Raw genomic sequence first — 18,030 nt, 5'->3', positions numbered from 1 at the left:
GGAAACAGAGAAGAGAATCAAGGAAGGCTTCAAAAATGTAGCTACTGCTGGGTACGGTAGCTTGCACCTATAATCCCAGCTACTGAGGAGGCTGAGGCAGGAGGATTACTTGAAGCCAGGAGTTTGAGACCAGCTTGGGCAACACAGTGTGACCCTGTTTCTTAAAAAAAAAAAAAAAAAAAAAAAAGTAGCTATTAAGCTGGACCTTAAAGGATAAACAGTTTTGAATCTTAAGAAAAAATATTCAAAGCCACAGAATGATAAAGAGCAAAGGTGTGCTATTATAAAAGTATATAATATGCTAGGGGCATATTGAATTGTCTGCTATGATTAATGTGTGAGGTTCATTGTGGTACTTCAAAATGGGAGTAATTATTACAGGTTTAGACACAGATAAGCTTCCTTGGACGGTATAGTGAAAAACCTCCATAGAATGGATGTTAAAACCAATTAGATTTCTGAAGAGTTCTTGGTTCTAAAAGGCTGAATTCTGAGGTAAAATTATGTTTTTAGAACAATACCGTTATTATTTTAAAATAACAAGAGAAGCAAAAGGTATTCTACTTCTTGCTCCTGAGTTGAGAGAACTTAGGAGAATACCACAATTATCTGCTTAGGGAAAGACCCTTAAGAGGCCAGAGAAAGAATAATGAGCTCTCTCCCAGACAACACAAAGCAAAACAAAAACAAAAACAAAAACACACACACAGAAAACAAAAACAACCTACAGGCCAGGTGTGGTGGCTCACACCTATAATCCCAGCACTTTGGGAGGCCAAGGCAGGAGGATTGCTTGAGCTCAGGAGTTTGAGACCAGCTTGACCAACATGGTGAAACCCTGTCTCTACAGAAAATAAAAAAATTAGCTGGGCATGTTGGTGAATGCCTGTGGTCCCAGCTACTCAGGAGGCTGAGGTGGCTGGATCACTTGAGCCTGGGAGGTCGAGGCTGCAGTAAGCCAAGATCATGCCACTGCACTCTAACCTGGGTGACAGAATGAGAGCCTGTCTCAAAACAAACAAAAGGAACAAACAAAAAACAACCTACAGATGTGAGAAAGAATGAAAAAGGAAAGACTCTGAAGAAGCAGGAGGATCCAAGCTCAATGGGTAGATGTAGAGAAATTAGCCTTGCCCAAGAAGTAGGCCATTTCACATTCAGAGACAGGTTAAAAAAAAAAGGAAAAGTTTAGCTTCTACTATATTGAGAAGTTGAGAGGAATTATTGGAACTTGCAGAAGATGAGTTAGAGGTAATGGTGGAGGAGCGACGGGTGTAACTAGAAGCTTGAGAAGAGTGTAAAACAATATAATGACCTCCAAACTGTATCAGAATAGCTGCCAAAAGCCTGCATTTTCTAAGCCCTAAACTTCTAATCCATGTTATATTTGTGCATAAAGAAATTCAACTGGAGTTTTTACTGGAATTAGGATAAATATTCAAATCAATTTGGGTAGGACTGTCATCTTTTACAATGTCTTCATATTGATGACTATAGAATATATTACTCCATTTAATCAAGTCATTTATGTCAATAAAATCTTACAGTTTTTGTCATGTAACTTCTACATATTTCTGATTAAGAATATTCCTACAGATTTTATCTGGCTATTTTGTTATTGTTATTGCTACTCTGAAAGGGTCTTTTAAAATAATTTATTTTCTCACTAGTTATTGTTATTGTTGGGAACTTAAGAAATGTATTGATCTTTGCATATACATCTTTACTCAATCACTTTTCCAAACTTACTAATTTGATTTGTTTTTCAATAGATTATCTTGAACAGTATAGATTTTCAATCAGATTACTCACAACTCCTAACTTAAAGGAAAACTTAGAAGCTACATTTATATAAAATGACACTTGTGAACCAGTAATAAGTTTGATTTACCTGTAGATACTTTCAAGTTGTGTATCTAGAAAGGTGTTCTGAAAGTAAAATGTCACACATTCTCCTGCTGGAGGTTTTTCTGGAACTTCAGGCAGACAAAAAACCACCCAGGAGTGAACTTCAGCAAAACTGAACTGGCCTGTTAGAGTCAGTGTATTCATGGGTCTGTAATACAATAGTAGAGGCACATATTTATGTGTGGGAATACATGAAGGTATTATCTGTACGCATTAATAAGCAGAATTTTGTAATATTTGTTAAACAAATATAAATGAAAACATTCAATTTTCTCAGATTAATCTTATACGTAAAATAAATGAACATTTCAATTTCATGAAAAAAAATCGAACACTTACCTATACCTGCACCTGTGCTAAGTATCAGTTAACTGATATATGTAAACAGGTTTTATTCATTATAACATGTTTTCAAATAAAATTCCATTTATTTGGGAATATTTCATTTTTAAAAAGTTTATTTATTTTTTTTATTTTTATAGAGATGAGGTCTTACTATGTTGCCCAGGCTGGTCTCGAACTCTAGGGCTCAAGCAATCCACCTCCCTCGGCTTCCCAAAGTGCTCAGATTACAGGTGTGAGCCACCATGCCCAGCCCTCATTTTAAAAAAGCTTATCTACTATTTCTACTACATAAACTACAAAACATACTTATACAAGAATCTCCTTAGGGAAATAATCAGTATAGTGTGAAGGCAAAGAATTGGGCTTTTGAGTAAGACAGGCATGGGTTGTTCCATTATTTACTAGCTCTGTGCCATTGGACAACTTACAGAATAATACCTTCTATCTTCCCGAAATATGGGGTCATACTTTCTATCTTGCAAAAGCACACACTAAAGTAACATAAAAAAACTGTAAAATAAATCAAATTTAAAATAAATCAGATGGATAATTATAAAGAGTTAAGAAAATGCAATTTATGAAGTGAAAAGTTCAGACCAATCCTCTCATTTGCAGGTGAAAAAACTAAAACCTAGAGACTAAATTAAATTATACCCCCAAAGTCAGACAGGAACAGATTGTAATCCAAGTCTCTTGATTACCAATTTGCTGTTCTTTCTAGCACACCATGCCGCCTCCATTAATACAACCTTGACTTTTAATGTTTTCCAAAAATCTTCGTTAGGAATAGTCTGCCTTACATCTTATTTAAATTATATATTTTAAATTATAGGCAGCAATACAAAGAACATGGGTTTTCGCTTAAATTCATAGCTTTAGTCCCTTTATGAGCAAGTTACTTACTTTTCTAAGCCTCCATTTCTCATTTATAAAATGGAGACATTATTACCTGTCTTGCTATAAGATTTAAATACTACATAAGCTCCCAGCATAATACATGGCACAAAGAAAGTAATCAGTAACTGTTCCTCTCTTTCCCTTCTCTTTAAGCCCATGTTCTGAAAAACTACAAAAAGGTGGATGCCTAAGTTGGCATGGAAATAAAAGGCACTATCACAACCAATTGCTTTATCAGTATTCCCTAAGAAGAAATATAAAGGAAATATAATATTTGAGGCTAATACAATGAGGTCCTATTCACAGAGAACTATTATACTATCTAAAGGTTAAATGGTGGGGGGGGCGGCGTGCCCAAGGTGGCCAAATAGGAGCAGCTCCAGCCTCCAGCTCCCAGCGTGAGTGACACAGAAGACGGGTGATTTCTGCATTTTCAACTGAGGTACCGGGTTCATCTCACTGGGGCATGTCGGACAGTTGGCGCTGGTCTGCAGGTGCAGCCTGACCAGTGAGAGCTGAAGCAGGGAGAGGCATCGCCTCACCTGGGAAGTGCAAGGGGGAAGGGAATTCCTTTTCCTAGCCAAAGGATATTGAGACACACAACACCTGGAAAATCGAGTAACTCCCACCCTAATACTGTGCTTTACCAAGGGTCTTAGCAAACGGCACACCACAAGATTATATCCCACACCTGGCCCAGAGGGTCCCACGCCCATGGAGCCTCCCTCATTGCTAGCACAGCAGTCTGAGATCTAACTGCAAGGTGGCAGCGAGGCTGGGGGAGGGGTGCCCGCCATTGCTGAGGCTTAAGTAGGTAAGCAAAGCTGCCGGGAAGCTTGAATTGGGTGGAGCCCACCACAGCTCAAGGATGCCAGCCTGCCTCTGTAGAATCCTCTTCTGGGGACAGGGCATAGCTAAACAAAAAGCAGCAGAAACCTCAGCAGAGGTAAATGGCCCTCACTGACAACTTTGAAGAGAGCAGTGGATCTCTCAGCACGGAGGTTGAGATCTGAGAATGGACAGACTGCCTGCTCAAGTGGGTCCCTGACCCCTGAGTAGCCTAACTGGGAGACATCCCCCACGAGGTGCAGACCGACACCTCACACCTCACACGGCAGGGTACACCCCTGAGACGAAGCTTCCAGAGCAAGAATCAGACAGCAACACTTGCTGCTCAGCAAGATTCTATCTTCTGCAGCCTCCACTGCTGATACCCAGGCAAACAGGGTCTGGAGTGGACCTCAAGCAAACTCCAACAGACCTACAGCTGAGGGTCCTGACTGTTAGAAGGAAAACTAACAAACAGAAAGGACACCCACACCAAAATCCCATCAGTACATCACCATCATCAAAGAACAAAGGCAGATAAAACCACAAAGATGGGGAAAAAGCAGGGCAGAAAAGCTGGAAATTCAAAAAATCAGAGTGCATCTCCCCCTCCAAAGGAATGCAGCTCATCGCCAGCAACGGAACAAAGCTGGACGGAGAATGACTTTGATGAGTCGAGAGAAGAAGGCTTCAGTCGATCAAACTTCTCAGAGCTAAAGGAGGAATTACGTAACCAGCGCAAAGAAACTAAAAACCTTGAAAAAAGAATGGATGAATGGATAACTAGAATAATCAATGCAAAGAAGACCTTAAAAGAACTGATAGAGATGAAAACCATAACACAAGAACTATGTGACAAATGCACAAGCTTCAGTAACTGACTCAATCAACTGGAAGAAAGAGTATCAATGATTGAAGATCAAATGAATGAAATGAAGCAAGAAGAGAAGTGTAGAGAAAAAAGAGTACAAAGAAATGAACAAAGCCTCCAAGAAATATGGGATTATGTGAAAAGACCAAATCTACATCTGATTGGTGTGCCTGAAAGTGAGGGGGAAAATGGAACCAAGTTGGAAAACACTCTGCAGGATATCATCCAGGAGAATTTCCCCTATCTAGTGAGGCAGGCCAACATTCAAATTCAGGAAATACAGAGAACGCCACAAAGATACTCCTCGAGAAGAGCAACTCCAAGACACATAATTGTCAGATTCACCAAAGTTGAAATTAAGGAAAAAATGTTAAGGGCAGCCACAGAGAAAGGTCGGGTTACACACAAAGGAAAGCCCATTGGACTAATAGCAGATCTCTCGGCAGAAACTCTACAAGCCAGAAGAGAGTGTGGGCCAATATTCAACATTCTTAAAGAAAAGAATTTTCAACCTAGAATTTCATATCCAGCCAAACTAAGTTTCATAAGTGAAGGAGAAATAAAATTCTTTACAGATAAGCAAATGCTTAGAGATTCTGTCACCACCAGGCCTGCCCTACAAGAGATCCTGAAGGAAGCGCTAAACATGGAAAGGAACAACCGGTACCAGCCATTGCAAAAACATGTCAAAATGTAAAGTCCATCGATGCTAGGAAGAAACTGCATCAACTTGCGAGCAAAATAACCAGCTAAAATCATAATGACAGGATCAAATTCACACATAACAATATTAATCTTCAATGTAAATGGACTAAATGGTCCAATTAAAAGACACAGACTGGCAAATTGGATGAAGAGTCAAGACCCATCAGTTTGCTGTATTCAGGAGACCCATCTCACATGCAGAGACACACATAGGCTCAAAATAAAGGGATGGAGGAAGATCTACCAAGCAAATGGAAAACAAAAAAAAGCAGGGTTGCAATCCTAGTCTCTGATAAAACAGACTTTAAACCATCAAAGATCAAAAGAGACAAAGAAGGCCATTACATAATGGTAAAGGGATCAATTCAACAGGAAGAGCTAACTATCCTAAATATATATGCACCCAATACAGGAGCACCCAGATTCATAAAGCAAGTCCTTAGAGACTTACAAAGAGACTTAGACTCCTATACAATAATAATGGGAGACTTCAACACCCCCACTGTCAACATTAGACAGATCAATGGGACAGAAAGTTAACAAGGATATCCAGGAATTGAACTCAACTCTGCACCAAGCGGACCTAATAGACATCTACAGAACTCTCTACCCCAAATCAACAGAATATACATTCGTCTCAGCACCACATCACACTTATTCCAAAATTGACCACATAATTGGAAGTAAACCACTCCTCAGCAAATGTACAAGAACAGAAATTATAACAAAATGTCTCTCAGACCACAGTGCAATCAAATTAGAACTCAGGACTAAGAAAATCAAACAAAACCGCTCAACTACATGGAAACTGAACAACCTTGCTCCTGAATGACTACTGCGTACAGAACGAAATGAAGGCAGAAATCAAGATGTTCTTTGAAACCAGTGAGAACAAAGATACAACACACCAGAATCTCTGGGACACATGTTAAGCAGTGTGTAGAGGGAAATTTATAGCACTAAATGCCCACAAGAGAAAGCAGGAAAGATCTAAAATTGACACTCTAACATCACAATTAAAAGAACTAGAGAAGCAAGAGCAAACATATTCAAAAGCTAGCAGAAGGCAAGAAATAACTAAGATCAGAGCAGAACTGAAGGAGATAGAGACACAAAAAACCCTCCAAAAAAATCAATGAATCCAGGAGCTGGGTTTTTGAAAAGATCAACAAAATTGATAGACCGCTATCAAGACTAATAAAGAAAAGAGAGAAGAATCAAATAGATACAATAAAAAATGATAAAGGCGATATCACCGCCGACCCCACAGAAATACAAACTACCATCAGAGAATGCTATAAACACCACTACGTGAATAAACTAGAAAACCTAGAAGAAATGGATAAATTCCTGGACACTTACACTCTCCCAAGACTAAACCAGGAAGAAGTTGAATCCCTGAATAGACCAATAGCAGGCTCTGAAATTGAGGCAATAATGAATAGCCTACCAACCAAAAAAAGTCCAAGACCAGACAGATTCACAGCCAAATTCTACCAGAGGTACAAGGAAGAGTTGGTACCATTCCTTCTGAACCTATTCCAATTAACAGAAAAAGAGGGAATCCTCCCTAACTCATTTTACGAGGCCAACATCATCCTGATACCAAAGGCTGACAGAGATACAACAAAAAAAGAGAATTTTAGACCAATATCCCTGATGAACATCGATGCAAAAATCCTCAATAAAATACTGGCAAACCGAATCCAGCAGTACATCAAAAAGCTTATCCACCATGATCAAGTGGGCTTCATCCCTGGGATGCAAGGCTGGTTCAACATTCGCAAATCAATAAACATAATCCAGCATATAAACAGAACCAAAGACAAAAACAACATGATTATCTCAAGAGATGCAGAAAAAGCCTTTGACAAAATTCAACAGCCCTTCATGCTAAAAATTCTCAATAAATTTGGTATTGATGCAACGTATCTCAAAATAGTAAGAGCTATTTATGACAAACCCACAGCCAATATCATACTGAATGGCCAAAAACTGGAAGCATTCCCTTTGAAAACTGGCACAAGACAGGGATGCCCTCTCTCACAACTCCTATTCAAAATAGTGTTGGAAGTTCTGGCTGGGGCAATCAGGCAAGAGAAAGAAATCAAGGGTATTCAGTTAGGAAAAGAAGAAGTCAAATTGTCCCTCTTTGCAGATGACATGATTGTATATTTAGAAAACCCCATTGTCTCAGCCCAAAATCTCCTTAAGCTGACAAGCAACTTCAGCAAAGTCTCAGGATACAAAATCAATGTGCAAAAATCACAAGCATTCTTATACACCAGTAACAGACAAACAGAGAGCCAAATCATGAATGAACTTCCATTCACAATTGCTTCAAAGAGAATAAAATACCTAGGAATCCAACTTACAAGGGATGTAAAGGACCTCTTCAAGGAGAACTACAAACCACTGCTCAGTGAAATAAAAGAGGACACAAACAAATGGAAGAACATACCATGCTCATGGATAGGAAGAATCAATATTGTGAAAATGGCCATACTGCCCAAGGTAATTTATAGATTCAATACCATCCTCATTAAGCTACCAATGACTTTCTTCACAGAATTGGAAAAAACTGCTTTACAGTTCATATGGAACCAAAAAAGAGCCCGCATCTCCAAGACAATCCTAAGCCAAAAGAACAAAGCTGGAGGCATCATGCTACCTGACTTCAAACTATACTACAAGGCTACAGTAACCAAAACAGCATGGTACTGGTACCAAAACAGAGATATAGACCAATGGAACAGAACAGAGCCCTCAGAAATAATACCACACATCTACCGCCATCTGATCTTTGATAAACCTGAGAAAAACAAGAAATGGGGAAAGGATTCCCTATTTAATAAATGGTGCTGCGAAAATTGGCTAGCCATAAGTAGAAAGCTGAAACTGGATCCTTTCCTTACTCCTTATATGAAAATTAATTCAAGATGGATTAGAGACTTAAATGTTAGACCTAAAAGCATAAAAACCCTAGAAGAAAACCTAGGGAATACCATTCAGGACACAGGCATGGGCAAAGACTTCATGTCTAAAACACCAAGAGCAACGGCAACAAAAGCCAAAACTGACAAATGGGATCTCATTAAGCTAAAGAGCTTCTGCACAGCAAAAGAAACTACCATCAGAGTGAACAGGCAACCTACAGAATGGGAGAAAATTTTTGCAATCTACTTGTCTGACAAAGGACTAATATCCAGAACCTATAAAGAACTCAATCAAATTTACAAGAAAAAAACAAACAACCCCATCAAAAAGTGGGCAAACGATATGAACAGACACTTCTCAAAAGAAGACATTCATACAGCCAACAGACACATGAAAAAATGCTCATCATCACTCGCCATCAGAGAAATGCAAATCAAAACCACAATGAGATACCATCTCACACCAGTTAGAATGGCAATCATTAAAAAGTCAGGAAACAACAGGTGCCGGAGAGGATGTGGAGAAATAGGAACACTTTTACACTGTTGGTGGGACTGTAAACTAGTTCAACCATTGTGGAAAACAGTGTGGCGATTCCGCAAGGATCTGGAACTAGAAATACCATTTGACCCAGCCATCCCATTACTGGGGATATACCCAAAAGATTATAGGTCATGCTGCTATAAAGACACATGCACACGTATGTTTATTGCGGCACTATTCACAATAGCAAAGACTTGGAATCAACCCAAAGGTCCATCAGTGACAGACTGGATTAAGAAAATGTGGCACATATACACCATGGGATACTATGCAGCCATAAAAAAGGATGAGTTCATGTCCTTTGTAGGGACATGGATGCAGCTGGAAACCATCATTCTCAGCAAACTATCGCAAGAACAGAAAACCAAATACCGCATGTTCTCACTCATAGGTGGGAATTGAACAATGAGATCACTTGGACACAGGAAGGGGGTCATCACACACAGGGTCCTATTGTGGGGAGGGGGTAGGGGGGAGGGAGAGCATTAGGAGATATACCTAATGTAAATGACGAGTTAATGGGTGCAGCACACCAACATGGCACATGTATACATATGTAACAAACCTGCACATTGTGCACATGTACCCTAGAACTTAAAGTATAATAATAATAAAAAAGTTAAACAGTATTTGCTCTCACATTAAGTATCTGAGAAAGAGAACTGCTATTCCAATAATCCCAGAATAGTAATATATGAGAAAGATGGAAAAGTACAACTCAAACTAGCCTGTAAAATAAAACAAATAATCTTATATTTATTAGAAATATTAAATCTATAATATTTAAACTATTTAATTTTTAAAAGTAGAACTTGCTAACAGAATTTACACTATAAAAATAAAAAACAGGTCTATTTGAATTGTGTAATATCCTAAAAAGAAACTGCTCTTTCCTTTGTCCTACCTGTCATGATCAATAAAGTGAGTTCTTTGATGGAGTGAAAGAGGTTTGATGTGGTATTGGCGGACCTGACAGGTTTTGGGTTGAATTCTTGGAGTCACATATGCTTGTAGTGTGCCATACTGGCCTTCAATTGAGCGAATCTGATTCAACAGAAAAAAGAAAACAAAATAAGAATATTTAGCAGCAAAACATATCTTTAAAACATTCAACACAAGTTATCAAGTACTTAAAATTCACTAAGATGTGAAGACCTAATTTAAGAGGAGTTGGAAAGCTGTCTAGCTTCTTTCTCCTGTCCCACTCTGTTCCAATTCACGGGACAGATTGTAGTACCTCTTGTACTACACAAAGGTAACTTCTCTAATCTAATTAATACTTTAACTCATACTTTTCATGGCATGAGGGGGAAAACATCAAAATTTGACCTAAGTGGGAAACATTAAAAAGTTTAAGTAAGATGTTTTGCAAATGTTGCACTGTGAATATTGCTGACAAGGAAGAGGATAAGAAAACATAATAAGTAAAACTACAGAAAGAAAACAAAAAATAGATCTGATAAACCTATATTTTGGTGTTAAGTTTTAAAGAGAAATAAGCTCATATTGGCAGAGATTTTTTTCCACAAGAAAAAGAGTTTTAATATAGAACATAATAATTTTATATGAAAAATTATTTTGTAATAATCAGCATAACAATTAATATTCCTTATTTACAAATTCAAACAATAAAGAAAAATCTGGACAAACATGTAGGTCACCTGAAATCCTCCCACCCCAGATGATCATTATTACTACTTTGGTAGTTATGCTTTCATATGTCTCTCCATGTACAGGTACAAAAAAAGAGTATTTAGCATATAGCTGTTATTATAAAAATCTATTGACAGAAAAAATGTTTCAAATAACTTAATTATTGACATTCTGTGAAAATAGAGATGCATACCTATAATCTAATTATGGCATATTTGAACTGGAAATTCTTTTGGGCTATTTTGAATATAACTGGCTGGATATCCTGAGAATTCAACATACTTAACAGGAAATAGTAATTCACTGAGCTGGGAAGATCTAATTTAAAAGAAGGACCTAATTTAATATATCATTTCACATGACTAAGTCTATTGGATATCCTACACATCTTTGCTTTCATTTCTAATGTTCACATTTTCCCCCTTATCTCTGCCTCTCCTATCACCACCACCTTGCTGCTCCTCCCATCCCACTTATGCCTTCCCATATTATATAACTGGCTATATCAGACAGGTGTGTTTCTTTTCATACATTTATTCATATTTATATTAATATAAATAAAAATCTATTCAAATTATATAGAGAGATTTTATCCGCATTTTGTGTGTTTTATGAAATTCCCTCCATGTTAATCTGTATACATCAACTCATTCTTTATAGTAGCTGTGTAATATTCCAAGATATGGATAAATAGTTATTTATTCAACCATTCAATCATTAATGAGTATTCACCTTGGTTCTACTTTTCTGCTTCTACAAGCAATGCTGCAATTAATTATATTCATGTCTGTATGTATATTACTGTTATTTTATTGCTATTAATAGATTTCCCCAAAGGAGCTAATGTCTATTTTCCAAAGTGGTTGTAACAACTTATATTTCCACGAGCTGTGACTGACAGTGTCATTTTCTTCATCCCCGTCCCCAGTGTTGTTCTTTAACTATTAATTTTTTGCCATTCGGCTAGATAAAAGAAACTGCTTTTTGTTATTTTAATTTGAATTTCTCTGGCTAAAGATGAGGTAGAACGTTTTTGTTTGTTAGCTATTTTGATTCCCTCTTCTGTGTTTTGGGTTTTTTGCTTGTTTGTTTGTTTTTGAGATAGAGTCTCACACCATTGCCCAGGCTGGAGTACAGTGGCACAATCTCAGCTCACTGCAACCTCCATCTCCTGGGTTCAAGCGATTCTCATGCCTCGGCCTCCCAAGTAGCTGGGATTACAGGTGCGTAATCCCAGCTAACTTTTTTGTTTTTGTTTTTTTTGTAGTAGAGACAGGGTTTCACCATGTTGGCCAGGCTGTTCTTGAACTCCTGACCTCAAGTGATCTGCCCGCCTTGGCCTCCCAAAGTGCTGAGATTACAGGTGTGAGCCACTGTGCCCAATCTTCTCTTCTGTGACTTGCCTGTCCATATCCTTTGCCTATTTTCCTTACTTGGTGGTTTTTATTGTAACAATAGGCTGTTTATACGTTATTGACAATTACTGTTAGACAATTAAGTCTTCTTTCTTTAAATAAGTAGGTACTTAATTCATCTGAATTTATTTTTTATATATGGCATAAGATAACAATTCATTTGATTTTCTTCTAGATGGATGCTAGTTGTGTCAACAGTAATTTTTAAACAGAAATAGTGATTTAATAGAAGTGTTCCCTTCTATTAAAATAGAAATGTCATGCACTAAATTCCCATAAATGCGAAATATATTCTGGGTTCTATTTCTAGATTATTCTGTTGTATGGCCTATATATTTAGGCTTGGAAATATCCTCCATTATTTTTATTATGGTAGTTTTATGGTATGTTTTATCATATGGCAAAGCAAGTTACACCTTACTTTTCTTCTTTTTCATAATTTTCTTGGCTCTTTTCAGGCATTTTATCTTTCTTCTACACTTTAAAATTATTATGTCCAACTAAAAAAAGGGGAACATGGCCGGGTGTGGTGGCTCACACTTGTAATCCCAGCACTTTGGGAGGCCAAGGTGGGTGGATCAACTGAGGTCAGGAGTTCGAGACCAACCTGTCCAACATGGTGAAACCCTCTCTCTACTAAAATACAAAAATTAGCCAGGCAGGGTGGTGCACGCCTATAATCCCTGCTACTAGGGATGCTGAGGCATGAAAATCGCTTGTACCAGGGAGGTGGAGGTTGCATCGAGCCAAGATTGCGCCACTGCACTTCAGCCTGGGTGACAGAGCAAGACTCCATCTCAAAAACAAAACAAAACAAAACAACAACAAAAAAAGTGAAACATTACTTTTAATCAATTTTTACTCAACTTTCAAATTTGTCAGCAGAAACTTGCTCAATGTAAAATGTTTAATTAGGTCACTTACTGATACTTTTTTTTTTTTTTTTTAGAAATAAATTTATCCTAGTTTTCCATTTTTCTTTCAAAGTACATAAAAAGGAATGTATGCAGACCAAAATGAATTGTTCAGGGGAAACATCATATTTAACTGGAACTTCCTTAACCAGATGTGAAAAAAATATTGTGTAACAGCATCTCTCTTGAAAAATAAAAAAACCTTTGAGTTTCAAAACATCAGCAACACCAGGAAAAAAGTTACAGTCCTTAATTTTTAGATCATACGTCTATCAAAATTAATCCCACTATAAATAACTAAAACAGATTTGTGTGCTATGGTAAGTATTTAATTATAAAAATGATTATGTCAAACTTTAAAAGGTTTTCTCTAGAATGTATGATAATAAATGATATCACTGGAATGCAATCAGCAAAATTCAGGTGGTAGGAAAATATATGACAAATGCTCAGATACTTTAATAACTAAGTTAATTTAGAAGATGACTCTGAGGACCAGCCTGGCCAACATGGTAAACCCTGTCCCTACGAAACAAACAAAAAAAAGTACAAAAATTAGCCAGGTGTGATGGAAGGCACCTGTAATCCCAGCTACTCAGGAGGCTGAGGCAAGAGAATTGCTTGAACCTGGGAAGCGGAGGATGCAGTGAACCCAGATCATGGCACTGCATTCCAGCCTGGGCGACGAGAGCACAAGAGTGAGACTGCATCTCAAGAAAAAAAAAAAAAAAAGATGACTGGATTAAACAAGCTGTAAAACAAAAATCAGTAAAATCTGAACATTAAATATTTTATAATATTAAAAAATTGTTGATTTTTCTTAGGTGTGATAATAGTGTAGTTATGTTTAAAAAAAGAGAGAGTACCTATCTTTTAGACACACTAAATGAAATTATGAGTATCTTGTATTTGCTTGAAAATATTTTAGGGTAGTAATGATAGCATAAACAAGGTGGCCATGAGTTGATCACTGCCGAAGCTGTGTGATTAATACATGGGGATTCATTACTTTTATAAATGTTTGAAACTTTCTATAATAAAACATTTGAAAGAAAATTTTCAGTTAGAGGAAACTTTAAGACCAATAATTTTAGGCTGGGTATGGTGGCTCATCCCTGTAATCCCATCACTTTGGGAGGCTGAGGCATGTGAACTGCTTGAGCTCAAGAGTTTGAGACCAACCTGGGCAACATGGCAAAACCCAATTTCTATTTAAAAAATAAAAATCAATAATTTTAGAGAAGATGATTAAGAAATAATAGCAGAGATTGTGGTCTGGGCTAAATTATATCCTAACTGGTCATTCAAAATTCATTACTCCAAAACAATTCATTTCAGGGAGAAATTAAATGCAAACAAATAATATCATATGTTATAAGACATACCAGGAGGAAAAAGGAAATTTAAACATTCAAGTAAAGGTAATTTCTAATATTTTTACCTTGAGTTCCAGCCTTGTAGTATTTGCCTGGCACCGATAAGTGGCGAGAAGGAAGTTGTCATTTGACTGGGAAGAATACAAAGTGGAGGAAAAGAATGAATCCATGTTTTTAGCAACAAAAAAAAGGCATCAATAATAATAATGGTTACCATTTACTTAAGTACCTGTCACTGGTGCTAAGTGCTTTTGAAACATGTTCTAACTTATACTTACAAAAACCCTATGCACTAAGTTTTACTAATTAAGCTTTAACAGATGAAGAAACTGAGGTTATGAGGAGTTAAATAACTTCCCCACAGCCATTAAATGATGAAACTGGAATTCAAATTCCTATCTAAAGCTCATGCTCTTTCCATCTTGAGTTTTTACGATAACATTTTTAAACATTAAGAATTCTTCTAAAAATCTGACAATGCAAACACCAAATGTGATATGGTTTGGCTGTGTCCCCACCCAAATCTCATTTTGAACTGTACTCCCGTAATTCCTATGTGTTATGGGAGGGACCCAGTGGGAGATAATTGAATCATGGGGCCAGTTTCTCCCATACTGCTCTCATGGTAATGAATAAGAGCTGATGGTTTTATAAGGGAAAATCCCTTTCTCTTGGCTCTCATTCTCTTTTCTCTTGTCTGCCACCATGTGAGATATGCCTTTCACATTCCTCCATGATTGTGAGGCCTCCTCAGCCAGGTGGAACTGAGAGTCCAATAAACCTCTTTCTTTTGTAAATTGTCCAGTTCCTAGTATGTCTTTATCAGCAGTGTAAAAATTGACTAGCACAGTAAATTGGTACTGGTAGAGTGTGGTGCTGCTATAGAGATACCCAAAAATGTGGAAGTGACACTGGAACTGGGTAACAGGCAGGGGCTGGAACAGTTTGGAGTACTCAGAAAAAGACAGGAAAATGTGGGAAAGTGTGAAACTTCCTAGAGACTTATTGAATGGCTGTGTCCAAAATGCTGATAGTGATGTGGACAATGAAATCCAGGCTGAGGTGATTTCAGATGGAGATGAGGAACTTGTTGGGAAATGGAGCAAAGGTGACTCTTACTATGTTTTAGCAAAGAGGCTGGCAGCATTATGCCCCTGCCCTGTAGATGTGTGGAACTTTGAAGGGAGATAATTTAGGGTATGTGGCAGAAGAAATTTCTAAGCAGCAAAGCATTCAAGAAGTGACTTGGGTGCTGTTGAAAGCATTCAGTTTTATAAGGGAAGGAGATCATAAAGGTTCAGAAAATTTGTAGCTTAACAATGCAATAGAAAAGAAAATCCCATTTTCTGAGAAATTCAAGTTGGCTGTCGAAATTTGCATGAGTAATGATGAGCCGAACATTAATCATCAAGACAATGGGGAAAATGTATCCAGAGCATGTCAGAGGTCTTCATGGCAGCCCCTCCCACCACAGGCCTGGAGGCCTAGGAGGAAAAAGTGGTTTTGTGGGCTAGGCCCAGGATCTCCATGCTGTGTGCAGCCTAGCAACTTGGTGCCCTGTGTCCCAGTCACTATAGCCGTGGCTGAAAGGGGCCAACGCAGAGCCTGGCCTGTGGCTTCAGAAGCCTTGAGCCTTGGCAGCTTGCCTGTGTTGTTGAGCCTGTCAGTGCACAATAGTCAAGAATTGGGGTTTGGGAACCTCCGCCTAGATATCAGCAGATGTATGGAAACACCTGAATGTTCAAGCGGAAATTTGCTGCAGGGGCGGGGCTCTCACAGAGGACCTGTCCAGGGCAGTATGGAAGGAAAATGTGGGGTTGGAGCCCCAACATAGAGTTTCTACTGGGGCACTGCCTAATGGAGCTGTGAGAAGAGGGCCATTGTCTTCCAGACCCCAGAATGGTAGATCCACCAACAGCTTGCACTGTGAGCCTGGAAAAGTCACAGACACTCAATGCCAGACTATGCAAGAACCCAGGAGTGGGAAGTACACCGTGCAAAGTCACAGGGGTGGAGCTGCCCAAGGCCATAGGAGCCCACCTCTTGCATCAATGTGACCCAGATGTGAGACATGAAGTCAAAGGATCATTTTGGAGGTTTAAGATTTGACTGCCTTGCTAGATTTTGGACTTGCATGGGGCCTGTAGCCCCTTTATTTTGGCCAATTTCTCCCATTAGGAATGGTTGTATTTACCCAATGCCTGTACCCCCACTGTATCTAGGAAGTAACTAACTTGCTTTTGATTTTACAGGCTCATAGGCAGAAGGGACTTGCCTTGTCCCAGATGAGACTTTGGACTGTGGACTTCTGAGTTAATGCAAAAATGAGTTAAGACTTGGGGGACTTTTGGGAAGGCACGATTGGTTTTGAAATGTAAGGACATGAAATTTGGGAGGTGCAGGGGTGGAATGATATGGTTTGGCTGTGACCCCACCCAAATCTCATCTTGAATTGTACTTCTGTAATTCCCATGTGCTGTGGGAGGGACCCAGTGGGAGAAAACTGAATCATGAGGGTGGTTTCTGCCATACTGTTTTTCATGGTAGTGAATAAGTCTCATGAGGTCTGATGTTTTTATAAACCCCATTCTCTTGGCTCTCATTCTCTCTTGTCTGCCACCATGTGAGATGTGCCTTTCACCTTCTGCCATTATTGTGAGGCCTCCCCAGCCAGGTGGAACTGTGAGTCCAATAAACCTCTTTCTTTTGTAAATTGTCCCATCTTGGATATGTCTTTATCAGCAGTGTGAAAATGGACTAATACAAAATGTTTATACTATAAAGGCACATACATCAGAGTTTGATATTGAATCTCTTGGATTTTTCACAAATACTTACAGAGGAAAGAAAATATCTCTTCTCTCTATTCCCAGCAAATGGCACAGTGCCTGGCACACTGTAAGCACTTAATACATGTTTGTTGAACTAACCTAGAGGAGTTCCTTCAAATATTATAACTTCTTGAAATTGAATATTAAACTACTAGAAATAGAGAAATGTAGCTAGGTTCATGGATTACAAAAACAGACATAGCAACGTAAGATAATTTATATGTTATTTTCGAGACTATTTCTCTATTTTTATTAAATAATCAAAGAAATGAAAAGGATGGTAATATAAAATATAAAACTCAAACATTACAATTTCAAATCATTTAAACTCAACAGAGAGGACCGATCAATTTAAAAGTAAATATATTCTTTTTTTTTTTTTTTTTTTTTTTTAGACAGAGTCTTGCTGTGTTGCCCAGGCTAGAGTGCAGTGGTGTGATCTCAGCTCAATGCAACCTCTGCCTCCTGAGTTCAATTGACTCTCATACCTCAGCCTCCTGAATAGCTGGGAGTACAGGCGCATGCCCCCACATCCAGCTACTTGTTTTGTATTTTTAGTAAAGAGGGTGTTTTACCATGTTGGCCAGGCTGATCTTGAACTCCTGGCCTCAGGTGATCCACCTGCCTTGGGCTCCCAAAGTGCTGGGATTACACATACGAGCCACGGTGCCAAGCCGTAAATATATTCTTGTATGATTAAAAACAAACGTTATATACTACAGTGTTTATTGATAAATGATACAGATAACATGTTTGGGATGAGGTTTGGGAGTGGGGAAGGAGAGGGTGAAGAGCATGAGAAAATAA

At 38.3% G+C, this 18,030-nt stretch overlaps 1 protein-coding gene across 2 annotated transcripts in view; it reads right to left on the bottom strand.

Annotated features, from left to right (window-relative positions):
- The window catches only part of BBS7 (Bardet-Biedl syndrome 7), a 55,530-nt gene that overhangs the window by 7,873 nt on the left and 29,627 nt on the right, over window positions 1-18,030 (bottom strand). For both annotated transcript variants that reach the window (XM_031664306.1, XM_031664307.1), the window contains 3 exons: window positions 14,458-14,523; window positions 9,939-10,078; window positions 1,892-2,056 (listed from right to left, as the gene is read on the bottom strand). In XM_031664306.1, the coding sequence (XP_031520166.1) occupies window positions 1,892-2,056; window positions 9,939-10,078; window positions 14,458-14,523 (371 nt within the window). The remainder of the gene's footprint in view (window positions 1-1,891; window positions 2,057-9,938; window positions 10,079-14,457; window positions 14,524-18,030) is intronic.

This window comes from Papio anubis, chromosome 3 (genome assembly GCF_008728515.1).
Source record: "Papio anubis isolate 15944 chromosome 3, Panubis1.0, whole genome shotgun sequence".
Lineage (NCBI taxonomy): Eukaryota > Metazoa > Chordata > Mammalia > Primates > Cercopithecidae > Papio > Papio anubis.
Note: the sequence above shows the minus strand (reverse complement) of the source record. Positions and strands in the feature narration are given on the sequence as shown.